The sequence below is a fragment of the Eublepharis macularius genome, chromosome 1 (assembly GCF_028583425.1).
Source record: "Eublepharis macularius isolate TG4126 chromosome 1, MPM_Emac_v1.0, whole genome shotgun sequence".
Classification (NCBI taxonomy): Eukaryota; Metazoa; Chordata; class Lepidosauria; order Squamata; family Eublepharidae; genus Eublepharis; species Eublepharis macularius.
Window position 1 is genome coordinate 224,660,296 of NC_072790.1, and position 27,593 is coordinate 224,687,888.

The following is a 27,593-nucleotide window of genomic DNA, read 5'->3' on the forward strand; positions in this document are numbered from 1 at the left end:
GGGCTTGGGGGAGGGAAAGGACTTTGGCATGGCATAATTCCATAGAGTCCACCCCCAAAAGTAGCCATTTTCTCCAGGTGAACTGATCTCTGTGGCCTGGAAACCAGTTGTAATTCCAAGAGATCTCCAACCACTACCTGGAGGCTGGCAACCCTATTGGGGGGGATGGGATATAAATATCTAACCAAACAAATAAAATAAATGGTAGAAAGCTAGAGCGAAATCCAGATACAGTTCAGTATCTGTACTTCAGTGGAAGGCCTATGCTAGGGCAGCCAGGGCAGATAAGGCCGCCTTCCCTGTTGCCATTGTGCTCAATTAGGACTATCTGGTGGTGATGCCTTATACAAGGCTTAAAAGAGCTTAGCCCACCTAGTGAAATAAATGGCCCTTCATTAACCTTCTGTGACCAGTTTCCATTTTGCCTTTTAAACTAACTGCAACCAGTAAGACTCAGATGCTGCTGTTATACCTGGTCAGTTTAGGGTTGCCAGCCTCCAGGTGGTGGCTGGAGATCTCCCAGAATTACAATTTATCTCCAGGTGACAGAGATCAGTTCCCCTGGAGAAAATGGCTGTCTTGCAAGGTGGACTCTATGGCATTATAGCCAGCTGAAGTCCCTCTCTCTCCCAAACCCTGCCCTCTCCAGGCTCCACTCCCCCAAATCTCCAGGAATTTCCCAACCAGGAGCTGGCAACCCTAGGTCAGCTTGATCAGTTTCAGTTGGTATCTCCCGAGGATACTTGCAAGTGTTCATGTTTTGCTTGACTCCTGGCCTGATCAATTAGGCCTGTTACTGCTAACAACTATCAATATTCCTGTTAGTGAAGGAGTTAGGACCTTGGTTCTGAAGCAAGCTATCCATCCATCCATTGAAAATCTGTTTATCTATGGGCTTTGAATAATTACAGACCCAACTCTAATCTTCCATTCTTGGGTAAAGTCCTAGTGGGCAGGACTGGATCATCCCCAGATGGTCCTGGATGAAATCGATTATCTCTCAAGCTTTAGGGCTGGCTGTGGGTCTGAAACTGCTCTGGTGGATAATCTTCATCCAGAGACAGATGGGGAAGCGTGTTGCTCTTGATTATTCCAAAACTCCAGTGGCTTTTGATTTGATTGCCCATCAATTATTTCTGGATTGGATGAGAAAGTTGAGGGCACTCCTTTACAGAAGTTTTACCCTTTCCTGTCTAGTCAGTTCCAGGGCTGTTTCCACACATCTTACCTGCCTGCAGAACATCGCGCAAAAGGCCCAGAAGACAGCGTCTTCTCACGCGAAATTGTGCCAGGAAGATGCCGTTATCCGGGAGTTTTGCACGATTTTGCACAAAACTCCCAGATAACAGCGTCTTCCTGGTGCGATTTCGTGTGAGAAGACGCTGTCTTCCAGGTCTTTCGCGTGATGTTCCACAAGCAGGTAAGACGTGTGGAAATGTGAGCATTAAATGTCTATTGAACAGTGCCGCAAGGTCTTGCTGATGTTAGGAGGGATCATCAGGTGATATGGATTGCAGGGAGGTTGATGCCTCCCCAAAAGACAGGGTTTCTTCTGCTATGGCACCTTGTCTTTGGAACTCTCATCCCGCAGTGCTCACCTGGCACCTAGCTTGACTTGCTCTCCTAGGCTTTTTTTGGTTGAGGTTGGTTGAACGTATGTTAGAATGAAAAGTTTTTTTAAAAAATCACATTACTTCTTTCTCTGGCTTTTATTGATTATTATACAGATGGATGTTTTTAGCTGTTGTGTCTTTTGATTATTTTTTACTGGTTGTCTTATTAATGGTTGTTGTGGATTTTCCAGGCTGTATTGCTGTGGTCTTGGCACTGTAGTTCCTGACAATGCCAAGACCACGGCGATACAGCCTGGAAAATCCACAACAACCATCGTTCTCTGGCCATGAAAGCCTTCGACAATATGTCTTATTAATGATTATTGATTTTTTGTGGTTGTTTTAATTGAAGTTCGTTTTTAACAATTTATGCAAGATTTCATGGAAGCCTTGAGAGTTACATGGAATATAAATTCTTTAAAATAAACAATATGCAGATGATACCCAGTTCTGTTTGTCTTTTCCATCAGGTCCTGGAACAGCTGAGAGTAAAACATATGCCAGCAGCTGACTGTTATGAGCTAGATAAGGGAGAATAACTGTCAACTGAATGCAGATAAGATTCAGCCTTGAGAATATTTAATAAATCAGATAAAATAATTATGTCTAGGGATCCTTGTGATGTCAGGGCGGTGGGTTTGCTTATAATAGATGGGATCACACTCCCCTGAAGGATCAGATGTTTGGGATCCTGCTTTGCTGGATAATCTGCAGTGGCCAAAAGTATCTTTCATCAACTTTGGCTGATAAACTGACAAACCAGCCTCCTATTATGTTTTGATAATGTCATCTGGACATCTGGATAGGCTGCCCTTGAAGAGAACTTGGAAGCTGTAGCTGATGCTACATTTTATGTGGCCTGCTTTTTGTTTAAAGAAAGATTATGACTCATCTGAGTAAAGCAGTAACTGCCTGTACACACGCATTCTCTGATGTGGCTCCCACCTTGTGGAATGGCCTGCCTGAGGAGGTCAGGAAGGCTCCCACACTTCTATCTTTCTGCAAAATGTGCAAAACAGAAATGGTCAATGACAGTTTTATAAAGAGTTTAGAAGTGTAGTTTAATGGAACAGTTCAGGAGGATGCCGTTATAAGGGAATAAGATTGTAGCCTATTGCAGTGTTTATCATATTTATCACCTTGCTCTTACTGCATTGTCTTCTACCTTTGGTGTCCAGTTTCGGTCTTATTCTATATTATGCCTGAGATATTTTTTGTTTGCATTGTTTTCCAGTTCTATAATTTTAGTCCTATTGCCTTGCTTATTGGATGTCTTATGCTGACTGAAAACCTGTCTGGAAGACTCCTGTCTGACTTTTTGTTTATATTTTGTAATCTGCCTTTAGTCTCAATGGGAAAGGCAGGCTATAAAGAAAGCAAATAAACAAACTATTCTTACTCACCTGTACTGGCTACCAATTATTTTCTAGACCTAATTCAAGGTGCTGGTTTTCATCTGTCCTACACAGCCCGGGTCATGTGTATCTAAAGCACACCCTCCCTTGTACTATCCCCCCTGCCAACCAATCGGCAGAAGAGGCTCAAATTCAGATTCCTTAGCAGTTAGGGTGATGGAACGGCTTTCTTTGTAACAGTGCCAACCTGAGTAACTTCTTGCCCAGAGAGGGACCCGCCTAGCTATGTATGTGATATGTGCCAACAAGTCGCCTCCAACCTATGGTGGCCCTATGAATGAAAACCTCCAAAACGTCCTATCATTTGCTCATATCCTGCAAACTGGAGGATGTGGCTTCCTTTATTGAGTCAAGCCATCTCGTTTTAGGTCTTTGTTTTTCCTACTGTCTTTCACGTTTCCTATCATTATTGACTCCTCCAGAGAATCTTGCCTTCTCAGGATGTGACCAAAGTACAATAGCCTTGGTCTTGTCATTTTAGCTTCTAGGGAGAATTCAGGCTTGATTTGATCTAGTACTCAGTTATTTGTCTTTTTGGCCATCCACGGTATCCGCAAAACTCTCCTCCAGCACCACATTTCAAATGAATCAGTTTTCTTCCTGTCAGCTTTCTTCACTGTCCAACTTTCACATCCATACATGGCAATGGGGAATACCATAGTTTGGATTATCTTGATCTTGGTTCCCAGAGAAACATAAGGATCTTATATAGCTCCCTCACAGCTGCTCTTCCAAGTCTCAATCTTTTTGTGCTTGAGTTTGACTGTACTGTACCCTGTGTAATCCGCCTTGAGTCTCAGTGAGAAAAGCGGACTATAAATAACATAAACACATTCGCAGGTGAGATTGGAAAACGGAGGCGAGAGAGCCCAGCAAGACAGCTGATCTGAAGAACAGAGGTGCGCGCCCAACAGCCCTGTGCCGCTGGAAGGCTGGCAACCCTGCCTCGAAGAAAGGCTTCTCCCATCCCAAGAACTAGTTTGACAGGCAACTTCCGCCAGCCAGCCAGAGGAGAGGGGCAGGGCCAAAGGAAAAGCCGGCTCGCTCGACTGGCAACACTAATTCAAGGGGCGGGCCAAGGGAGAAAGTGGGCTGCGCCCTCTGCTGCCAATGGAGTGGCGCCGATTTGCATGCTACAAGACGGGAACCAATCAGCGCGGGGCCAATGGCTAGAGGAACAGCCGAAGGAGTTGGTGCAGGCGCAGCGGGCGGCGAGCGAAGGCTGCAGGGCGAGGAGGGGACTGGGGACCCCGAAGGCGGCGAGAGCCCGATCGGAGCCCCGGGCAGGGTGTGCAGCCAGCGGCAGAGCCGCTTGCCTCTGCTGTGTGCCAGGCGCTGTCCATCAGGAGCGCTTGGCACCCCAGGCGTGTCGCCCAGCATCCATGGGGGAGAAGCGGATCCTGTGCGTCGGCCTCGTGTGCCTGGACATCATCAGCGTGGTGGACCGCTACCCGGCGGAGGACACAGACACCAGGTGCACGCTGGGGGGGGGGGGGGGCGCAATCTCCGGCTGTCTGGGATGGCCGTAAGGGAGAGGGGCGGGTTGCCGTTGGAGGGCTGGGTGAACGGCGTGGGTCACCGAAACAGGTCTGTGCGTCCCTTGATCTGGACTAAAGTAACGTATGCCTCCACTAATAGTTCTGCATCCTCAGTCGTGAGTGTGGAATAGACTTCGCTGCCTCTCCACTTACCCCTGGTCCATCTGTTGACAGGAGTGGGCGCAACGCCGCTCTTGTGGCAACCGATCCCTGACGAATGCCATGTTGAGTAGGCGGCCTAGAGGCCAAGAGCATCGCCGCCCCCCCTCCCCAGCCCCAGATCCAATGAAGGCTGGCATTACTCAATCCAGTTCGGGCTGCCCTGGCAGTACTTTGGCATCCCAACAAGTGGTGAGCTCTGCCTAGTTCTGGAAAGTTTTGCCCAAATGTTTGCTGAGTTGGCAACCCCATTATCCTTATATGTGAGTTTTAAAATTATAGATATGTATCTGAAAGGCTGTTGGAAATAATCAAGATTTGGTTCTGCAAATAATTTTTTGCTAAAATGACTGAGCCCGGCTGAGTCTGGCCTTTGGTGTGTTTCAGGTGTCTGTCGCAGCGCTGGCAACGAGGGGGGAATGCCTCCAACACATGCACTGTCTTGGCTCTGCTGGGAGCACCCTGCGCTTTCATGGGCTCACTGGCTCCAGGCCATGCTGCAAAGTAAGTGGGGGGGGCTGAGGTGGGGGGCTTGCGCCTTTTCTCCTTGAGGATGGACAAGCCCAGGAGAATAGGGTTGCCTTTTGGATTCAAGCTGCTTTCCCACATATGTGTGTGTGTCTGAGTGTACATGCATGGGGTGGGGGGAGGTAGAGACAAAACATTCCTCTCTGCTCCCTTGCCCCAGATCTTTGATTAACAGGAAGACAGACTTGCTTGGGTTGGCAAAGCTGCTGCTGCCGTTTGAATAGTGCCTGCTGCAACTAGTTTGGGGTAGTGACTGCACTGTTAATGAGAGGACCAAGGAAAACTGTCAGGAAACCGTATAGGTTTCTGGCTGTTTTCTGGTGCCCCATGGAACGCCCTCTCAACACAGGCGCCAAGGTAATATTTGGGGCAGTAGTGGATGGATGAATTTCCTTCTGGGTCCATCTCTTCCCTTATCACTGTCCTAGTTTTTAGCTTCTTTTTTCACCTCTGCTGTCCTGCCATAACCCTGGAACGGAAGCATGCCGCAGTCTGTGCTGGGTCAGCTTGCAAATGTGCCAAGCGTAGTGTGAGGTTCAGACACAAGGGTCAGACCCTGACTTTGGTTCTGGCCATGTCTATCGTTTGCTGCTTAGGAGGGAGGGAGAGACCTGATGTGTTGCTGGGCTAGTGGAGAATTGCGAGGCCTGCACCTCACCCGTCACAGATGCCTTGCATGGTTTCCTGATCTTGCTTTGATTTTGCCAATGAATTAGGAGCCCATTTTAAATGGCAGGACTTGGCTTTAGAATACGTGAAATGGAGCAAGCAGAAATGGATATGAGTGTGTCTCTGCACATGGTCCTCTGCACATTGGAATAGTGGGACTGAGCCCCGAAGCATGTGACTCTGAAAATGGGCAGAAGGCATTTAGTCACTACTAGATGGCTACTGTTTATTTGTTAGTTTACATAATCCCTAGTCTGTCTTTCTCATGGAGGCTCAAATTCACTCCCCAACATCTGGATTAAGGAATGGGTCTGACTTCTAGGCAAGAGCATTCAAGCAGATTGAGCATAGGTCTCCTCTCATTTTTAGAAACGAATTGTAATTATTTGGTAGTGAGATTTTGTTTCATGCAAACATTAAGAAATGCCCAGGTCTTTAAATGCATAGTTTTTGACTTGTGAGAAATTGACTCCTTTAAAGCTGGCGCAAACTGTTAAAAGAAAGGCAACTGTCAAAGTGGCCCACTTGTTTCAATCTTCTGCTTAGGGTAGCAGAAGTCTTATCAGTTTGCATCTCTCTTGTTTTGGGAGGGGTTGGAGTGAAGAGTATGAGACTCTGTTGCCCTCTATGGGAAGGAAGGTGGATTAGATGAGAGCACAGAGGATTGGGTTCCCTGGATAGGTTGAAACCTCCTTGCCACATGGACCACTGTCTCACTTGAATGTTTCCTGTGGTTCCTAGTGCTCTGCGGGGTCTAGTTCCTGTTGAATACCAGGACTGGCTGGTTTGGTTGGGAACCAGGGCACCTGGCTTCTGTTCCATCCCTACAGACAGAGACTCCTCCCCAAGACACTCCTGTTCTCTGCATACCCAGCTTTGTCCGTGATGATTTCCAGCGCTACAAGGTGGATCTTGCCCACGTGATCATGCACCCAGCATGTGCATTGCCCATCTCAATGGTGATCAGCAACTCGACGGCAGGCACCCGTACCATCCTGCACGCTGCTAGGTGCGTAGGCAGAACGTTCCTTGCTTTCACCTCTAACCCGCCTCTTTCTCTCCCCCTTCCCTGGCCCCAAGATTCATCCTATCCGATTTCCAGCGCCGCAGTGTGAATGTGACCCATGTGGTCTGGCAGAGCCGAGGGGAGACGCCATGTGCCTGCTGCATCGTCAACAGCTCCAATGGCTCTCGGACAGTCACTCTCTTTGACACGTAAGGCCAGCCTGGCTGCTGCTTTTAACTACACCTGCCAGTGGGTGGCACCAGAGGGCACCTTGCCATTTGCCTTAGGGACCAGGCCTGTTCTAGCAAGCACCTTTGCCCTTTAAGGCAACCACTTCCTAACATGGAATTGGGGTCATGTTGGTATTAACTGTGATTTCACTTGTTTCATGTTTCCATTCCTATTCCACAAATGGAGGAGGAGTGCATTCCAAAGAGTATTGACTTGATCCTCCCATCCTTATAGAGGGAGTCTCTGACGCAGAGAAGAACTCTGGGGTTTGCCTGAATTCTGACTATTCCACATCAAGAAATGATGGGTCATGTGACCTGCACCAGTGATGCACCTCAGGCAAATTTGCACAAGTATATATAGTTGAATCTGATTTTTTTTTGCTATTTTGCATTTTTTTTAAAAACCCTCTGCTGATATTCATGGAGCAGTATGCTGACCACTGAAGAACTCCATCCTGGGAAAATGTTGTTTAGCAATCCCATTCTGTTCTCCAATCCCACCAGCACTGCCCTTGCAGAGGCTCTTGGGAATTGGGGTTGTTGGGCCCAAACAGTGTTCTTCTGGGGTTTTTTTAGCTCTTGTGTGGAATTGCTGCATAGCTGGACATAAGAAGTTGCCAATACTAAATCAATAGTATTGTCTGACTGGAAGCAACGTTCCACTATTTCTGGCCAAAAGACTTTTCTCAGCGCCAGCTATTGGGGTCCTTTCGGTGGAGATGCCAAGAACCTCCTTCTGTGTGCCAGGCGTCTACTTTCTCACTGAGCTCTAACCCCTTAAACAAAAACAAAGTTACTATTGGGCTCATCATTGTCTGGTTTGCAACTGTTCTTTAGGGTCTTTCCCAAGAGGCCCTTGAACTGGCGATGTGAGGGACTTAGCCAGGGCCCTTCTGCAGACAAACCATGTTCTCAATCATTGGGCTTTGGGTCTTCCAAAGCGGGGTGGGGAGGAAGGCTTAAAGCCCATCCCTCACACAGCATTTCTAACCACATCCACAGAAACAGACTAATGCAGAGTGGATTGGACTTCTCATATTCTTAGTGTGGGAGAACTGAAGCCAGTTGCCAAGTGAAGTATAATCTATTGAACAGGGTTGCCAATTTTTTTCCTGGCAGTGCTCTTGTGCTTTTAAGAACGAGGCAACACGCTGAAATACAGTAGGTGAAGCACGGTCAGCAACCCTGCCAGAACTTGTCAGCCTTATTTACACACCTCCCTTGCACTCTGTAACCAGCTACGAAGAAAGGCTGAACTCCTGCCCCTTTAATAGTTGCCCAAAGAGGGACTTTTGGCAGGGGCAGCTGTTCTCATCCCTGAATCACAAACCTTTTTTTCTCCTGAATAACAAGCACACGTTTCACGTTTTCAGTGGTCAAAGCCATTCACACATCTTGATTTAATCTGTCCTCACAACACCCCTGTAAGGTAGGGCTGTATTATCATCTCATGTTTCATAGAAAATTGAGACTGAAAAAGAACAACTTGCCTAAGGGAAGAAAGTTTGTGGTGGGGGGATACTTGAACTAGGATCCTCCTAAATCGCAGCTCGTTCTCTTAGCCACTACACCTAACCATGGAAGGCGTAACCTCACAAATATCATTTTCTTTTGTTTGTGCAAATGCTGCCTTGAAGCTGGGAATTAGGATTCCTATATTCTCTGAAAAGGGGAGTACAATCTCAGGAGAAGAAGGAATATGGAGCCAGAGCTTCTGGGCTTTGGCCCTGACCTAGCAGAAGCTCCTGTGGATCCCCATTTTCCCAACCTGTCCTGCCTTTGTGCAAAATATGGCAAACAATGTGGGAAAAGCTTTGTAGGGTGTGTTTTTTCCTCTCTCCTCCTCTTATCAGCGATGACTAATATTAATTATCCATCTAATGTGCTTGATGTACAAAGTGCTTTTTGGTTTCTGTCTTGTTGGTCCTCACGTGGTTTTAAGGTTGCCCTTTTCGACAGGCAAGTTCAGCAAGTAATGCTTGGCATGCAGAAAATCTCTGCTGAATTTCTTCTTACTGTGCATCTATCTACTAAAAGATGGTTGGCAACCCAACATGGTAGTTGATGTTCCCATTTTATAGCTTGGAAGAACTGAGGCTCAGATGGAGGGATGCTGCTCAATAAGTTAGTGGTTCAGCAGTAAAGACGTGCAAGTTCTTGATCTTCTGGTCCACAGTCATGGCTGTGTTGAAAGTTAGAAACCAAATTCTGTGGGGTTCTGTAACTTCTGGCTTATGTTATTAGCGTTCAAATGTGATGTTCCAATTTAGGAGCTGTGTAGGGGCTTGCTTGAGCAGGTTGAAAGAGTCCCCTACCACCCAAGCAGGTTCCCAGAATGGCGCCACCCAGTGGGAGGGAAAATTTGTGCACGATTGAGCAAAATCTGGCTGACTTAATTCTTGGTAGATTTACCTACTAATTCTACACAATACAGCCAATCATCTTCATCAATGCTAATTCCTGATCTTCCTTCCTGGTAATTGCACACCGTTGTCTCTCTTCTTGTGATATCCCTTCCACCCGAATCTTTTTGACTTATGGATTGAGAGTTGCAGATGTGAGGGCTTCCAGACCAAAGCAGGGAGCACACCTGGAATCATGACAGTGGAAGGTGAGAAGTTGTGGGCTTAGAAATTGGCTCACCTGGGCCTAGTGATCCAAGATGGAAGGGAGGGCTGCCATTATGCAGTGGGTGTGGGGCAATGCTTCTGTGACTAAGGAGTGGTCTGTGTGTGCTGAGAGAATGCCCTCCTTCCAACTTCTTCAATACTCCTCTGGCTGCCTTTCCATATTTTTATTTATTTATTAAAGCATTTATATTCCACCTTTCCACATGATTCAAGGGGCCCTCTCACTTCTCTCCTTGCAGTTTAGGAGGCATCACTACCAAATATACAGCCTCACCATTTAAATGTGCTCAAGTGAACGCCTCCTGGGAGATTTTCTGGATATTTATCGAGGGGAAACAGAACTCCCCTCCAGTGGAGCGGCAAGCCCTGGTTAATGATTCCTGGGGCCATTGTAGACCCCGGCCTGCCTGCTCACATCCTGGAATGTCTTCCAGACGGCCTTTGTTCCAGGGGCAGGTTTTGTATCCCCTGTTCTGGTGGTTAATAATTGAAATGGGGTAGAGTCCAGTTCCCAACATGGGGCTTGAGAGTCAGCATTTAACCCTTGGCCTTCCAAGCACCCTGGGCACCTCACTGGGGCTTAGTATTTTTTTCCAGTGGTAGAAGCCCACATGTATTGAAAAGATGACAGTTCTGAGCACTGGTGAAATTTCTTTTCCATCGGGACCCCCATTAGCCCTCATGTCTCTGTGATCTGGACAAGCTGGCCTGATCAATATAAACCTCAGCCTGTCTCTTATGGGAAATGGAGCACCTCTTGTATGCCAGCAGGCCCAAAGTCAGAGGTTTCTGTGCCGTCTCCTCCAGAACAGCCAAAGGCCAAGCAGTTTCCATGGCAACCAAAGCAAGGTCAAGCAGGTAGTGATGCCCTTCCAGGTTGCTTAAGGCCTATTCGGAAGTGTCTGCTCTGATACCTTGCATACTAGGATATTTAATACGGTGGGCTACCCCGCGGCATCAAAGTAACTTAAATTTCTTGCCTGTACTGCCTCTCTCAAGGGGGCTTGAAGCAGATGGGAAGTATTCACTTTTACCACTTTCTGACTGGTACTCTGTACTGACCTATACTGGCTTCCCTTCACCCCCTAGGAGATTTCAAAGTGGAGATCGAGTCCTTTTTCATGTGGGGAGATGGACTGAGGTCTGTTCTAGTCATTTACTTTGGTAAACTAATCTACTTTCCAGTAACATTAAAACATAAAGAATTGCCCTGCTGACTAGCACAGTGCTGCCCCTCTGCGAGGAAGGCAGTCTGAATGCAAAGATCATACATCATTTCCGGAAGATGCTCAGGATCAGAATTTGACAATCGTGGGGGCGGGGGGATGATTTTCTGTGGCAATTCCAAAGAACTCTTCTCCCCATCTATTTGCTGTTCACGTTTTAGGGCGTGGAGGTAAGAGGCCAGGCTTCTAGGACACATTGTCAAGACAATGTCGGGAACGAATTCTTCAGGGCCAAAACTAAGAATTGCTCTCTGCATACAGCTGGGAAGGAAGCTGCTGTTGTGCTTATAGTCAGCCCCACAAGCAACATAAATGGAACCTCCACGTTCAGAAGCAATCTGCCTTTGTTTACCAGCTCTTGAAGGCAAACAATAGGGGACGGCAACCTCCTTAATGCCTTGGCTCTGAGCCACCCAGAGGCATCTGGATGGGTGCCATGGAAACAATTCTAGACTGTAAACCCTTTGTTTGGTTGGCTTCCAGACAGGGAGGGCAGAGTTGAACAGGGTAAGCTGAGGTTTTAGGGTTGTCTATCAATCATTTTTAAACAGGTTAATTATGGTTATTCTGCAGTATGAGAAGGCTGTTGAATTAAATAAATAACCTGGGGAGGGGAGGGGCCACCATATCCTGTGTCCTCTGCCATCTCATATATCCTTGGTCCCCCCCCCACCTCTCTCCCTCCCACTCCTCTCTGCAGCAACCTACCAGATGTGACAGATGCTGATTTTGAGCAGGTTAACCTGTCTCTATACAAATGGATTCACTGGGAGGTGAGTGATACTGCAGTCCTAAGCATGGTGGTTCAGAAGACTATACCCATTGAGCTGAATGGGCCTTGCTCCCAAGTAAGATTGCAGCCTGAGACACTGACCTTTCCCATCTCTGTCTGCCTGTGGAATATGGGATGGCTGAGTCCTTTGAGAAGATTTTCACTTGAAATAGGGATACCCTTTTGCTCACTGTTGGGTGGTGTTCTGCAGCAGTGTCTTGAACGTTGCTTCTTAGACTACCAATCACGTGTCCTTCTATAGGAATCCCTCTTTTCCTCTCCAGCAGTTTGGCCCCCTCTTGCCTCTTTGCCTCCTGTCCCCATTGCCATTCCCCATCCCTCTCTCCCTGTGGTTGGTGTTCCATCTCTCCTTTTGATTCTGTGCCTGGGCTGGTTTAAATCTCAGCTTGATCAACATGGCCTTAGGCAAGCTCAGGAATGGGCATAGCTCAGCAAGAGAGCACATCCTTTTCTTTACAAAATTTGTATGCTGCCTTTCTGCCCAAAGTGGGCCACCAAGATGGCTGAGAGTTTAAACAAAATGTTATACACATTTCATAAAAAAACGAACAAAGCAATTAAAACTACATAAAACAGTAATTAAAACAGAGCAAGAAAGAGGGCTCATTGAGGGAACAAAGCAAAAAAAGTCTTTACCCATTGCTGGAAGAGTGACAGAAGGGGACAGGCAGATCTCTGGGGAAAGAGTTCCATAGTTTTTGTGCCATGGCCAAAAAGGGCCTCTCTCGAGTTACCACCTGCATGCTCTCAGAAGAGAGCCTCGGAAGATGGCCTTAGTGGTTGAGTAAGTTCATATGGGAATAGGTGGTCCATCCTTTACATGCAGAAGGTCTTGATGTCAGTTCCTTGGAAAGATCCTTGCCTAAGCTGCTGCTGGTCAGAGGTCTGACAGTATAAAGCTGCTTTATGTATATAAGAGCTCGGCCTTAGGTTCCAGGGCTGGTTTCCCAGGGTGGTGTGGTTGGGCATTTGCCAAAAGTGTTGTATTATCCTGGGATCACATTTGTGAAGCATTATGAAAATGCCAGGCTTCTTATTAAACAGAGTGCTTGCAGCTACTGCTGAAGTAATGAGAAGGGTTGGGGTTCATCTCTGCAATTATCTGCACACAGCTTGTCATAAGCCCAATGGGGTCTCTCCATGGGGCTAGAGTTTCAGCTGTTACAAGGGATGGGTTAGATGGTGATCTCTGAACAGAGGATCTGACCATCCTACCCCACTAAGAGCAACTCTCTTCCCAGGGTAGGAATGCCTCTGAACAGGTGAAGATGCTACAACGGGTGGAGGAGTATAACCAAACCTGCTCTGAATCTCAGCGAGTGGGCACCTCTGTGGAGGTGGAGAAGCCACGGCAAGAACTATACCAGCTCTTTGGCTATGGAGATGTGGTAGGAAACTGTGAAAGGGTGGGGGAGCTGTCAAGGATCATTGGGGGTGTCTTGGCTGAACTCAGGAATGGATGCAGCTGCTTAAACCAAAGACTGGCATCCCAACCTGGATTGGGGCTGGCAGAACACCTATTGCCCCACTAGTGGATACGCTGCAAGCCCAAGGATTGAGCCCCGTATCCTCTGGAACGTTTTTGATCAGCAGGTGCTTTAGAGACTTGCATCTGTAACATAACAGAAAATTCCCCGAGGAAGAATCTGTGATGCTCAAGATATTGTGGAAGTCAGAACACATTTTAGTGGCCCATTTGGATTCTTGCATCCATCTGTTTGCCTACAAGTCCAGGCAGCAAGCAGGGTCCCCTCCTTGTTCAGTTACCTGCTATCTAATTCTAACAACAGTATGATAGAGAAGAACCATTGGAGGGCTCATGGCTCAATGGTAGTACATTTGTTTTGCTTGCAGAAGGTCCCAGGTTCAGTCCCCAGCATCTCTAGGAAGCAGGTAATGTGAAAGACCTCTACCTGAGGACGGCCACTGCCAGTCAGAGTAGGCAATACTGACCTTGAGCAATAGTTTGACACAGTACGAAGCAGCTTCCTGCATATTCAAGATTCCCTTCCCAGCCTGCTTATGAAGCCCTGCACCCCAAGCCTCTAGCACCCCAAGCAAAATGGCTCGAAGCAAAGGTGATTTTCCTGCTGTTCTCTTCCTCCAGGTGTTTGTCAGCAAGGATGTAGCAAAAGATTTTGGGTTCTGCTCCGCCTCTGAAGCTGTGAAGGGGCTATACAGGCATGTGAAACCAGGGTAGGTGGAGGCCACAAAGTCAGGAGGGGTGGCAAGGCTGGAACTGCCTCACAGAGTTCTTCAGCCAGTGCTGTGGGTGGAGGGGGGGCATAGGAAGTGGAACAATGGGATGGAGTCAAAGTGCAGAGGGATCAAGGGTCTCCGATTATCAGCAGAAAATCCCTGACTTAACCCACAGTCAACAGCTGCCCTTAATGCCCTTCACTGAGCATGTCACAGAAAGAAAGCCACTGGCCCTCTGTGTTTAGAAATATTTCTTGACCTCCAACATAAATCTGCTCCCTTGGCTACAGCTTGAACTGGTGGCTTCTCATCCTTCTGTATGAGAGCATAAGGGCACGTGTATTTGCACGGCAAAGGGCTTCCTCCCCATCATTGAAATATTTAGAACTCATTTCTAAATGCAGAGGAGTTAGCCGTGTTAGTCTATAGTAGCAAAATCAAAAAGAGTCCAGTAGCACCTTTAAGACTAACCAACTTTATTGTAGCATAAGCTTTCGAGAATCACAGTTCTCTTCATCAGATGCATCTGACGAAGAGAACTGTGATTCTTGAAAGCTTATGCTACAATAAAGTTGGTTAGTCTTAAAAGTGCAACTGGACTCTTTTTCATTTCTAAATGGAATGGTAGTTCCATCACTACCGAGCTCTCACTTGGCACAGCCATTTTGCGACTCCCATCCCCATTCATACTGGGGTGGGGGCAGCAATGGGGTTAATCCACCCCACTTGAAAGGTGTGGCACCTGCCTTTCATTCTGCCCCCTCTGGGTCACTTTGATGGTGTAGGGTGCCGCGTTCAGAGGTGGAGAACGTATTGGGAGGGGGCTCTTACGTCTTTACCCCACAAACTTCTTCCTCCTTCTGTTTCCTCCCAGGGCCACCTTGATCTGTGCTTGGGCTGAGAATGGGGCTGATGCATTGGGACCAGATGGGCAACTGGTGCACTCAGACGCCTTCTCCCCTGACACTGTTGTGGACACGCTGGGGGCTGGGGACACATTCAACGCTGCAGTTATCCTTGCTCTTAGCAGGGGTGAGTACTGGGATCTCCCCCCCCCAAACACACACACTTCTTTCCTGTCCAGTACCACATGCATTGTCAAATAGAAGCACTAGGGCACGAGGCAGATGTATTAGACGCCTTCCTCGCCCTTTTACCCTTCAAGTCTTAGCAGATTCCAATAGTCTGCTCGCTGTACCTCTGTTATCTTGGAGATAGTTGATGCTCTGCTTTCTGTGGCAGGGAGACCCCTTCATGAGGCCATCACCTACGGATGCCAGGTGGCTGGCCGGAAGTGTGGGGTTCACGGTTATGATGGGATCGTGTGAGCAGCATTCTAGAAGCCATGTCTCCTGGGTCTGGGACCTTCTCTGAGCCAAGGACTAAAATCTCCCCCGCTGCACTGCACAAACCATGGGCACTAGTGCAGCTCACAGCTGGTGTGAAAGGGATAGGCCAAGCCTGATTTCCTGCCCTGCACAAACCATGCAGCTGCTTTGGCTGGCCCTGGCGCTCTCTTGTCCCCAGTGGGGACTCTCCTCTGTGGCCGCTTCTCAAGTAAAGATCAATAAAGCATTTATACTTTCAAATTGTGGCTGGCTCTGTGTGCAAGTCCTGCACAAAAGGTTCGTGGAGGGAGGCTATCTGTCTTTTTGACAGCCAAAAGGCGCAGCACAGATTACAAATCGGAGAGGATCCCGGGACAGGAGCGAGGAACAGGAATTTGGATACTGTGGCATTCTGTGTCTTTCAGAATGACCACTGGAAGAAGAAAGAAGCTGCAGCCAAGGGGGAACCAGATTGCACAGTTTTGCACTCTTCTGCGCCTTCTGTCCCCCCACACTATGCCTCATGAAGAGTCACCAGCTTGGGGGGGGCAGGTATTCTGCCCTACAGATAAGCAACTTAAGGGTATGAACATGTGTTGAATAGGTGGCTGTTAACCACAAGACTATAGCCAGAAGATGGTGGAGATTCACGGAGGTGGCGGGGGGGAAGAGATGGGCGGATGGTGCTATTGTGGGTTGTCATAAAGCATGGGGATATACAGTGAGTAGAAAGAGTGCCAAGCTGCACAGTCTGATTCAGCATTGCAAGTTTTGGAATCCTGAGCGCTGCTGGTTCTGTTCTGCTCAGTGCTAGCCTCGATTTACTGTGAAGAGGGCCCATCATAAAACACAAGCCAGGCTGCTCTGAGGTCCTGGGTGGCTCCCTCTACAATACTGTAGGACTGTCAGTTTCCCTCTTCTGTGATAGAAATGCATCAAGTTCAAAGACACTTTATTGGTAGGGCAAAACACAGAGTTTACCAAAGTACAGGAGCCTGAGAAATGTTAATGCCAAAGGCAACACATCCCTTTAAAGGACCTGCAGGGAAGGAATGGGTAGCCAGCAGCAGCCCACTTGGGAGAGATGCTGTAGCTCAGGGGCAGAGTATCTGCTTTGCACGCTGAAGTGCCCAGGCTCAACCCCTGGCTCCTCTAGTTAAAAGGATTAAATGGTAGGCAATGTGAAAGTCTTCTGCCTGAGACCCTGGAGAGCCACTGCCAGTCTGAGTAGATAACAGTGACCTTGATAGACCTCAGGCTGACTGGATAGAAGGCAGTTTCATGTATTGGAAGGAGCCCAGGTAGATGCCAAGAGCTCCCTGGCAAGTGGGGAGGGAGGTGTTGTGCTTCTGTACTTCCCATCCTGAGAGTCTAGGGGGTGGGAGTGGGAATTGGTTCTTTGCCTGCACTGGGTGGGCGGCGGCACTTGGGAGAGCAGAGCTCCACTGGCATTGCAGTCTTCAGAGCAACGCATGGTACCCAGAGAGGTGGATAAAGCTTTCTTGGCCAGCAGATGTACTGTGAAGGATACTGGGCTGCGGGCTGGGCTCCTGATCCAGGCTCCTGATCCAGGCTGAGCTAATCAACCATCCAGGTGGACTTTATTTGGGTCAAGAGCTGAGGAAGAACATGAAGTTGCTCTAGCCTGAGAACTTAATGATGGCCAAACTACAAGTGACAGCAGTCACAGGCCCATCCCGTGGCCACCAATGCCATTTTAAAAGCAGCTGTAGTTCATTATAAATTGTGGTGGGGCCCCAATTAGGATCATATTCATTACAGCCCCAAGAGCCCATGTTCCCTCCCTCACCCTTTTCAGGTGCCCAAACAGCCCTTCCATTGCCTGAACATACCTGGGGGGGCAGTGCTGAGAGCTCCTGGGGCTCTGTACATGTTCTAGATCAGGGCCCCATGGCAATTTTTAAAGAATGACGGCTGCTGTAGCCACAGGTCCATCCTATAGCTGCTGTCACTTATAGTTTGGCTCTCCATTGCCATTTTGAATTGGGTGGTAGCTGGAGCAAGCAAGGTGAACAAGGATGTGTGTGCAGAGCTCCAGAACTGCAGAATGTGCAGAGGACTAGGAGAGAAATCTGTTCCAGAGGAATGGATGCAACAGGAAGCTGCAGCAAGTCAGAGCCAGCTGGAAAGGACTGGAGACTGCAGGACTGTGGGGATTTTTCAGTTCCAGCTCACCACCTGCCTGCAGCCCCTTCCCCTTCTAAGAAAGTTCCTGGGATAGTTTTGCTCCTTCGTCCATAGGCCCAAGCCACCCACTGGGCATCGTCTTCTTCTGAGCAGGGTATGTATCAGTTTCCAGAAGCAGGAGGCATCTCAGCCTCTTGTCCCTGTGTGTCCAATGGTGCTTCCTGCCCAGGATCCCCTTTGTGCATTTCTGCTGCAGTGCTCAGCGAAGGGGCCTCCATAACTCCCTGCCCCTGAAAGGTCCCTGGGGCAGCTGGGGGCTCTGCTGTACCTTGCTGATCTGGGAGGTCTAAGAGCCCGATGCTTTGTCCATCTGACTCTGGAGAGGCCCACAACACTGCCTCATCTCCTCCACTGGGGGCAGCAAGCAGCACCGGGGACTGATCCTGCCAGGAGCCAAGAAACAGCTCAGAAGGCTCCAGCCACCCATCCCTGTTCAAGTCCTGTGTCTCCAAGATGCTGTCCACCATCAGCACCACCTGCAGAGGGAGAGGGAGAGGTCAAGTCAACACTTCTGTTATTAACAAAGAAACACCCACGGCCATTATGGTTTCCCTGAGCTTTAATTCTTTATTTGCACTCTTGAATTCTCATTAAAATAATTGAATTAATTTAAATTATACCTAACAGATGCCTTGGGGGCCTTCTAAATATACCCAATTCTGCATCTTCCTTCTGAACCTTAAAATATCAAAACGTTCAACAATCTCTAAGTGAAGTTTTACAGTCTGTAAGTGAGGTTCAGCATCCTGCTGGATCAGGACAGTGGTCCATCTAGTCCAGCAGCCGATTTCACATAGAGGCCAACCAGGTGCTCTTGGAGGGCCAACAAATAGGACACAGAGGCTAAGGTCAGAGGAGCTACATGATCTCTAGGCACACACTGTCAAAGAACAGACTTGGACCCCAATGCAGAGTGGTTAATTAATTTTAAGGTCCCACTGCCCACCTTCTGAATGATTTAAAATAAGGAAACTGGTGGCAGCTAGAGATATCCAAGGTGAGGTGTTGCAATAATCTTGGACTACCTAATCCTGCCCTTTTTATAAGAAACAAGTGGCAACCAGGGCTTGACTCTAAAGGGAGGCAAAAGGGAATTCCCAAAGCCCTGATGAGCAGAGCTTGGAGGGGTTTGAAAGCAAAGAGGTCCAGATGAATCAGCATCTCCAAATATCTGAATGGAGCCTGAGGGTGTTTGTTGTGGGGATTATAATAACATCCTTTGTAAACCACTGTGAGTGGGCATTAAGTTGTCCTGAAGGGCAGTATATAAATCAAATGTTGTTGTTATCCTTCACTGGCTTCCCACTTCCTATCTGAGGTCTGATTCACGTGTCCAAGAATGAGGTGACAAAGCCCTGAGATGGTAGAGGTGACTGTTCCACTCAAGACAACAGGTGGATTTGAATGTGCCGTAAGAGGAAAGAAAACCATGAAAACTAAACAGAAAACTAACCCAGCAGGGATAAAGGCTCCATCCTCTCCTTTTGTTGCTGACCAGGTTTCCTGTTTGCCAGGAGGCTTTGAACAGAGGAAAACATGCTAAACATGTGATCTATCTGCAGTCTGAAGTGGTGCAGTACATGCTGCATGTCTGATCCAAGCCTCATTGCAGCCATCCCTGAAACTCAAAGGGAGTTTCACTGAAGAGACAAAACATGAAAAATAGCAGGAGTGGGAGACAATTTGTGTTTCATCAGGGGACTGTCACAAAAATATGTAAGTAATAAGACTATGCTGCATTCACATGAAATTAGTGTTTTTGGATTATTTCTATACAGTGGTTTTATTGCATGTGAATGCAACATAGTAAAATGACTTACATATTTTGTTTTGTGACAATCCCCTGAGGAAGATCTAATTGCTTGAAACAGTTGCTTCCTTCACAGGGAGATGCTTGCCTTGGTACCTCCTGACATTTTGTGTAACTTCCCAACAGTTTGTGATTGACTCCATGGCAGCCATTTTGTGATTGGCCCCCGTCCCCATGGCAGCCATTTGCCATTGGCTTCAACTTCCCCATGACAGCAGCCATTTTGTTGTGGCAGCCACTGCCTGTTCACAAAATTCAAAAGTTCTCACCGGTTTTATAAGGTTGGGAGCCCCTGCTTTCGAGAGTCAAGTTATGATGGAAGGCCAAGATTGGCAGCCTTGGGAGAGTAACAAGAAATGGCATCTGGGTGGAGGTGATTCAGGCAATAGCCCCAGACAGGATGACAGAACGTATTTCTTCCTATGCAGGCAGGGGTGCCAACATACCTGACACGAAAAGGGCCAAATAATAAAACAGCACCTACCAGGTCAGGTAAGGGCTGCCTTTTGGCCTGTTTTGCCGCCAGCTCACTCAGTAGCCGCATGAATTCAAGGCCGTCCAGTCTCCCACTCTTGTCATAGTCGTGAAGAGCAAAGAGAAGCAAGAGAGCTATGGATACCGGGGGGAAACTGTGTCAGCCAAAGACCAGAGGCGGCAAAATGGTCCAGAGGGAAAGCAACTGGGGACCCACTGTGGTGATGATGCCTCCTCCTGGCACAACACACACTCAACCCCTTCTTTCATTCCATTTTTATCTCATTCTACCTCCACAGAGCTCAGGGTTGCACATATAGTTCCCTTTCCTCTGCTTTATCTCCACAACAACCCTATAAGGTAGGTTAAGCTAACAGAAAGTGACTAACCCAAAGTAACCCAGTGAGCTTCATGCCTGAGTGGGGCTCATCTTCTCTCCTTACTGCCTACTGGTTGCAATCTTCTCCTTCATTCACAAAGCAGCTTCATCTTTCTGGCTTCACATTCTCTAGAAGGCCCTGTTGCTATCTTAGCACCCACCAGACATGGTTCTTTTCCTGCCTGTTGCTGTTGGGAGCTGAGGAGGTTAATACTACTAAAAAAATATTGCAGACTGTATGTTGCTCCATTTACACAATTTTGACATTTCAGTGAAGAGACAGAACACACATCACAGACATTGAATTTACACGCCAGTGTACCATGGTGGCTAAGAAAGTAAATAGAAGTGTGTCTGGTTAGTACAACCACATCTCTGCTGTAAATTCACTAACAGTGTAATCCTAAACAGAGTCACACCCTTCTAAACTCACTGATTTCAATGGACTTTGAACAGTATAACACTACTTGGGATTGCACTATAAATGTCTTTATGCAAGCCACCATGTCTTAACCTCAGCACCCCACTCTCATCTGTAAAATGGCAGTCTTAATATTGGCCTGCTTTACAGGGCTGTTTTAAGAATTACAACAAAATAGTGTGTGTGAAGTGCTCTGAACACTGTTCTGTAGATGCTGACTATTATTATCAGTCCTTACAATTAAAATGTCATTCTTTTAATTTATGTATGGAATAGGTTAGCAGTGTAATCCTATGCAGAGTTATTCAGGTCAAAAAATGTTGAAATCAGTGGGTTTAGCATAGAATTGCACTGTTGTTCTCTTCTTGGAAGTATTTCATTTTGAGATTTTCTGCTTCCTGCCTGTAACTCACATGAATTAAGTTTGCAGTTGAGAACTGCTGGAGTTAAAGGAGCAGTGCTAGGATGCTCAGCATTTCCCAGTTGCTCCCTGTGCAGTAGAAACATGGTTCGGGACACCCACAGAGACTACTATGAGATTACAACAGCTAACTGTTACACTTTAATGGGCAGGAGCTTGTATTTCCTTTGCAACACAGAGGGGCCCTCTGAGTACAGAGAAAGAATCTAGGTTGATTTAGTAAAGTGGTCACCAGCTATCATGATCAAATGCAGAGGTGGCTCTCTTGGGCTGAGATTGGGAAGCAAGCATGCACATCTGGCTGTAAAATTGTGGGTGCTGAGGCTGAACATAGGCAGTTGGATGATATGCATGGAGCTTGGTGGACCTGGGTCTACAGGCTGCATCCAGTGAATCGCAAATCAAAAGGAAAATGGATGGGAATGCAGTTCTGCTTGTGAAAGCTGTAACTCAAGGGCTGTATCAACACACTGCGCTGCCACATAATTTTTAATGAAATGATACTCTGCATATGGGCAATCACATATGCAATGTGTGTTCTGCATGGTTTAATGCGCTTTTGAAAATACGTCAGAAGCAATACGTTATGCTATGCATATCTTGTGCACCCAGAAAAGGTGAAAAGGCTGTTGCGTACATGGAAGTCTTCCATGAGATGCAACCCAATGTATCTGCACAGGTTCTGCTCCTATGGGAGGACCTCAACTATACTGTGCTGCTTGCCACAACTGGGAGCTCCTTGCAAACTGCATTTGTAAAGAGAGCAATTTTTGTTTTTTCTCCCCAAAGTTCAGTAGAACTATCCTTAAGTTTCCAACAAAGGAAGCTAAAAAAAGTAAAGGTAGTCAGTCCCCTGTGCAAGCACCGAGTCATTACTGACCTATGGGGGGACATTGCATCACGACGTTTTTTTGGCAGACTTTTTATGGGGTAGTTTGCCATTGCCTTCCCCAGTCATCTACACTTTACCCCCAGGAAACTGGATACTCATTTTACCGACCTCAGAAGGATGGAAGGCTTGAGCCGGCTACCTGAACCCAGATTCCGCTGGGATTAGGGTTGCCAGCTCCAAGTTGGGAAATTCCTGGAGATCTAGGGGGTAAAACCTGGAGAAAGTGGGGTTTGGGGAGGGAAAGGACCTTGGCATGGCATAATTCCATAGAGCCCACCCCCAAAAGTAGCCATTTTCTCCAGGTGAACTGATCTCTGTGGCCTGGAGACCAGTTGTAATTCCGGGAGAGCTTCAGCCACTACCTGGAGGCTGGCAACCCTAGCCTGGATTGAATGCAGGTCATGAGCAGAGCTTGGGCTGCAGTACTGCAGCTTACCACTCTGCGTCACAGGGCTCTTTAAAGGAAGCTAAAGCACTCTAAAATCCACCCTAACTAAAGGGAAGGAGGAAAGAAAGAACATGTTGCATGTTGGGGTATAGCAATGTCTTGTGTATGAAGAAGATAACAGATCCTGCAGCGAGCAACAAGTTCAAGCTAGACAGGATTGTAGAAGGAGTACTTTCTTTCTTAAGGACCTTTTCCTCTTGTCTGTCTGCAGAATGCTAATCTTTCTAGAACTTCACACAAACTCTCTCTACTAGCAAGGCAGCTATATATTTATTTTCTCCTCTTTCCTATCCAGTTTGTTAGTTCTGTTAATTACACTTTTACTAATCTTACTCAGTGTTCTGACTGCTGCATAGGCACTTTGTCAACATTGCATGCCAGATGGGAGTGCAGCAGCATCCTCAGCCTCCAACAGGGCAGGGCTTCACAAATAACAGCCAGCTAGTTTCTTATTTTAGATCTGGGTTACACTTTGTAATTTTATGCCTGGCTTCAATTGGTCAAAGCCAACCACAAGGCAGCAGGCTAGAGAGAATGATGGGACCCATCAAATCAGTCCACGTTCCAAGGTGGCAGGAGGAAGAGACATGCTTTAATGAGGGCTTGTTGCGAGGCTGCTTGTGGCTATACCAGGAATTAAAAATGCAAAACATTTTTTATCTGATGGCATTCAACTTCATCCTCAAGCGACTGATTTAGCTTTAAAAGAGTGAGTAGGAAGTCTGAGGATCTGCCTTAGGACAAGATTCTCCTCTCTTCTCTTTGTAGAATGCTGTGAACAGTGAGTACGAGTTACATCTTCAGCCTAGACAGCTGAATTAAAAAGATCTTCAGTACAATCCTGTGCAGGGTTACAGCAATCTAAGCCCACTGAAGAGACTGGTTGTCTCTTTCATTAGCTGAGAAAATATCTTCTCTTTTTCATTGGCTTCCTGATTTTTGTATTTATGCACACACTCCCTCCTCAGGAACCATCTAGCCTGCCAGGATTCTCTTCCCAAGTCTTGTGCCCTGAGCTGCAAAGGTGAGACAGATGGCAACCAGAGACAGGGTTTTTTCAGTGATGGCACCTCACCTTTGGAATACCTTTCCTTACTGTCTTTTCGGTGCCAAGCATGAAGCACGAAATGCATGAAGCACGAGGGCTCCCTCTATCATATGTGGTGGACGTGTGAGGTAGCTAGGCAGTACTGGGGGGAAATAATAAGAGAAATGAGTGAGATTTTACAATTTCAAGTAAATAAGAACCCAGAACTCCTGCTACTAAATCTGGGAATGGAGGGAATTCCAGCCCATCATAGGATGTTGATATTTTACATGACGGCTGCAGCTAGACTTTTGTACGCGCAAAAATGGAAAGTACAAGAAGTGCCAACTATTGAAGATTGGATTTACAAATTGCTGTATATGGCAGAAATGGATAAAATGACAAGAAAACTGAGAAATCTGGACCCAGGACAGTTTAACACAGACTGGGAGAAGCTGAAACAATATTTGGAGAAGAAATGGGAGGTGGGAGGAGAACTGTGGCAGTTTGAGAACTATTGAAGTATAATAAAATGCAGAGGGGGGTGACTTTACCGGGGGGGAGAAGAGGTAAAAATGAATCTCTAAGCAGTTATGTTATTAGATTGATATATATAGAATAATAAATAGAATATTGATAGAAAATAACTAATCATAAGGGTTAATTATAAGGGTTGACTAACTAATAATATTTTCTTTCTGATTTTGTACAATGTACCAAACTGAATATGTTTATATGAAGGTATATATGAGTCAAATTGATTGATATCATATATAGATCTATGATTGAAGGGAATAGAAATATCAATGTAAACAAATATAACTAAAACAGAAAGAAGAAGATAGAATGAATAATATATAGAGTATAAGTATAAGTTAAGTTAAGTATAAGTTAAGTTGGTTGATTTATATGATTATGGCTTATATACATGGCTTATATAGTTTACATAGTTTACGTTATACAGAAATATTTGAAAACGGAATTATGGGATAAATTGTTTATCCATTATGGGTACAGAGCATTAAAAATAGTTAAAGAAGTATTGCTTAGAATAAAAGGAGAATATACATTTGATTAGATAGAGGAATATATAAAGAGTAAGGGAAAAGGGACAAAGGGTTGGAAAACTGTTGGAAGTCAACAAAAAAGGGGGGGAAAGGGAGGGGGTTAGAAATTGGGAAATGGGAAAATTGACTGTGATGTGTAAATATATGAGCCTAACCCAATAAAAATTTTTCAAAAAAAAAAAATTTTTTCTTTTCACCCAGCCTTTTAACTGAGAGTTTTCATATTTTTAAGCCGTTTTTATAGTTTACATTAGCCTGTTTTATGAACATCCTTTTAGGTTGCTCAGTGTTTGTTTAATGGCTTGTTTTAATATTGATAATTTTTATCTTGCAGTTTTAATGATTTTTATTTTGTTGTTTTTATTTTGTGAGCTGTCTCAAACAGGTCTTTGGAGAGTCAGCATATCAATTCTCCAAACAAATAATAAAGTATACCTGTATGCACAGTTAGGACTAACTACACCATCACAAAGGCAAGAGGGAGCTTTCAAGGTCACTTTTCTTAAAGCTGCAAGTCACTATTTTCCAGCAAAGGAACTTCAAAGAGAAATTGCAGCATGAAACGGCAAACGTAGAAGTAAGCAATAAGTTCAATTGTATTAACCAGGCACCATATTTTTCTGAGACAACTACAGTTGTTAAATTCCTGGCAGAGTATGTTAACACCAATTACATCTATTGAGAGTGGTCGTTGTACTCGTATAGTTTTGATTTTTGTATAGAAATGTCACAGATGATACCCCTTGCATGTATGGCCTTTTTACCCCAGGGTTCACATTTTCCTCCTGTGTTTGTGCCCACTGGGGTTTCACTTTGTGTATCTGATTAACTGAGCTATAACAGGATACAGTAAATCTTCATTTTCAAGAGACCACAAAACTCCTTATGTTCAAGCTGGATATTATGTAAAAAAAAAACCTGATGGAAGGGAATGAAAGTTATCAGACAATATTGAACTAGCAAACTTTGGTGTGCTCTGATATGTTCTCTGCATCCAGCATGGACTATCCTAATTAAACAACTAGGTTGAAGAAGAGTTCTGGAGAAATCAAAAGCTATCTCATTACTTTAGTTGGTCCTCTAATATACTCTAATGTTGCTTTGGAGCTTTTTCCTTAATGGATCAGCACAGCTAAGTTAACATGCAATTTCTACATACCTTTACAATGTGTAATTATTCTGTTTGCACTTTATAAAACTCCATCAGAAACAACGGCTTCTGTAGACTTGGAATTCTTGATTCTAAGTGTTGGTGTGTTCTATTTTTCCTTGTGTCATTCAGTAAAGTTTGTTCAGGTCTGTTCTTTGTGTCTCTCAACAACCTTGAACTTAAATGGATCTAGATAGTGAAGGATCACATCACATCCCATATTTGAGACTCCCTGTCTGTTGTCCCACACAAAATATCAGGCACTCAGGGGCAGGGCAGATCACCCGCCCACCTTGCCGCAGCTCAGAGCAACTGACCAGACCCTTTAGATATGAGATCAGGAGCTGCCATCTACAACCAGACACTGGCACCAAACAGAAGCATCTTACCTTGTTCCCTTGTCATGGCATCAGCGTCCCTCTCAACCTGACCAACCATCTTCAAGTAGTCTTGGAGCATCCTATGACAAATGGAACCAAAGTTTGGTACAGCCAGGGCTGGGACAATCCAGAGGGCACTAAAGGATGGTAGGGATTGTTCTCCAGTCCAAAATGTGCTACTGAACTAGGCCGAGCAACCTGGAAGCAAACCTGGTATGAGCAGTGTGTGTTTGGGGTATGTGCATGGGACAGGCACTCACCTCACATTCTCCTTCCCTGGATGCAGAGGGTTAAGGATGGGATGATCCTTTGAATCACTGGGGGTCTCTGGCCTACAGAACACAAAGGGAGGGGGGTGAAAAATGGGACAACACAGAAGTTCCCACATGCACCCCACCCATTTATCGGTCTTGGTAGGACCCTGCTACCTCCAACATCCTTGGTTTAGAAAGGCAGTTCCCAGTTCCCTCCCTCTTGTTGCCCCCCCCGTACCTCTTACTGCCATCCTGTGGTGCAGCCCAGCTGACTGGCAGAAGGAGTAGCAGAGTGGCTAAAAGAATCTCCATGCTGGCACCATTCAAGGGAGTAGCCTGGGAGGGAAATGAAACATCTACATCAGTAAATGAATGTCCCATCTGGGGTTGGTATGCCAGGGAGATCTCTAGTGGTCACTCCCTGTAGTGAGATATGCTATTATTACTCCGGTAATACAAATACAAATGGGTCAGAGCACATTTCACCCCGTTAGGGCAGCAAAACAAGCCAGGGAGGGATGTTGTAAGTTGCCTTGGGTCTCCACTGATGCAAAAAGCAGGATATAAATTTAAAGCAAAAAAAAGTGCCACAAAAATAATATCTGGGACACTAACAATGGAGATTTGCTTATCAGGCATCTTTCAGTTGCACCCTCGCTTGCATTCCGTTTCCAACAGCAGTCAGCCAGAGGTGCCATCTGACGGATCCTTAGCTACACGCGCAGACAGCCCGGCCACAGTGCCCCCAAAGCCAGACGCCAAGCAAGCAGTGCGCCCACTCACAAGGCCCTCTTCACCACGCGGAGAGGAGGCGCTCGGCGGGCCAACTCGGCTGCTGCGCATCCCGCTGCCAACCACGGAGGTGCCCTCTGCCTGCGCTCCTCTCCGCCTGCCACCCATCCTCCACCGGGCGCAGCAGGGGAGCCTGTCACGCTCCCTTTCCGGGACCGATCCCCGCCCCGCGCGCAGCAGGCGACAGCGCCCTCCCAGCCTGGCGCGCCAGCCCCCCCCCCTTCCCGGCACTGCAGTGCGGCGCCGTCCACGGCTCGCCACGCACCGGGCTGCAGCCGCCTCCGCTGGGCTTGCAGAACAGCAGAGGGACGCGCAGAGCCTGCCTCCTCCAGCCGCCGCCTGGCTGCCTCCGCTTGGTGCCCGCCGCGCTCTCCGGGGCCACGTAGCGTGGCAGGGAGGCGGGCGCCGGCAGTCACGGCCCCGGCCCCGCCCTGCGCCCCACCGCAGCCCCTCCCCAGCCCGCAGTGCTCCCCCCTGCTATATCCCTCGAAGCTCCTGCAGCGGCCCTCCCCAGGCTTGGATCCTACGATTTC

The 27,593-nt window shown here is 46.9% G+C and overlaps 2 protein-coding genes across 4 annotated transcripts; one reads left to right on the forward strand and one right to left on the reverse strand.

The window, feature by feature from the left end:
• Positions 1–4,216: 4,216 nt before the first annotated feature.
• Positions 4,217–15,598, forward strand: KHK (ketohexokinase). Of its 2 annotated transcripts, none has more exons than XM_054992113.1 (8): positions 4,217–4,502; positions 5,113–5,229; positions 6,797–6,931; positions 11,718–11,790; positions 13,052–13,198; positions 13,918–14,006; positions 14,884–15,041; positions 15,252–15,598. In XM_054992113.1, exons 1-8 carry the CDS (start codon positions 4,411–4,413, stop codon positions 15,335–15,337), a joined length of 897 nt encoding a protein of 298 aa, XP_054848088.1. In that variant the 5' UTR covers positions 4,217–4,410; the 3' UTR covers positions 15,338–15,598. The 2 variants fall into 2 exon arrangements, with proteins under 2 accessions (XP_054848088.1, XP_054848079.1); XM_054992104.1 differs by lacking the exon at positions 6,797–6,931 and adding an exon at positions 7,003–7,137.
• Positions 15,599–16,916: 1,318 nt separating this feature from the next.
• Positions 16,917–27,125, reverse strand: CGREF1 (cell growth regulator with EF-hand domain 1). 2 transcript variants are annotated; one of them, XM_054986965.1, is made up of 6 exons: positions 27,052–27,125; positions 26,507–26,604; positions 26,275–26,346; positions 26,024–26,094; positions 19,840–19,964; positions 16,917–18,021 (listed from the first exon to the last, which is right to left on the reverse strand). In XM_054986965.1, exons 1-6 carry the CDS (start codon positions 27,109–27,111, stop codon positions 17,647–17,649), a joined length of 801 nt encoding a protein of 266 aa, XP_054842940.1. In that variant the 5' UTR covers positions 27,112–27,125; the 3' UTR covers positions 16,917–17,646. The 2 variants fall into 2 exon arrangements, with proteins under 2 accessions (XP_054842940.1, XP_054842948.1); XM_054986973.1 differs by lacking the exon at positions 27,052–27,125 and adding an exon at positions 26,884–26,965.
• Between the last annotated feature and the right edge of the window lie 468 nt (positions 27,126–27,593).

What these genes read in the sequence shown, in the direction of transcription:
- KHK (XM_054992113.1), top strand. Translation starts at nt 4,411, where the DNA reads ATGGGGGAGAAGCGGATCCTGTGCGTCGGCCTCGTGTGCCTGGACATC. An exon ending in GCTCCAGGCCATGCTGCAAA is followed by an intron (nt 5,230 to 6,796) that starts GTAAGTGGGGGG and finishes CTGCATACCCAG; the next exon opens with CTTTGTCCGTGATGATTTCC. An exon ending in TATCCTTGCTCTTAGCAGGG is followed by an intron (nt 15,042 to 15,251) that starts GTGAGTACTGGG and finishes TTTCTGTGGCAG; the next exon opens with GGAGACCCCTTCATGAGGCC.
- CGREF1 (XM_054986965.1), bottom strand. Translation starts at nt 27,111, where the DNA reads ATGCGCAGCAGCCGAGTTGGCCCGCCGAGCGCCTCCTCTCCGCGTGGT. An exon ending in CGCGTGGTGAAGAGGGCCTT is followed by an intron (nt 26,605 to 27,051) that starts GTGAGTGGGCGC and finishes TTTCCCTCCCAG; the next exon opens with GCTACTCCCTTGAATGGTGC. An exon ending in TGCCATGACAAGGGAACAAG is followed by an intron (nt 19,965 to 26,023) that starts GTAAGATGCTTC and finishes CGGTATCCATAG; the next exon opens with CTCTCTTGCTTCTCTTTGCT.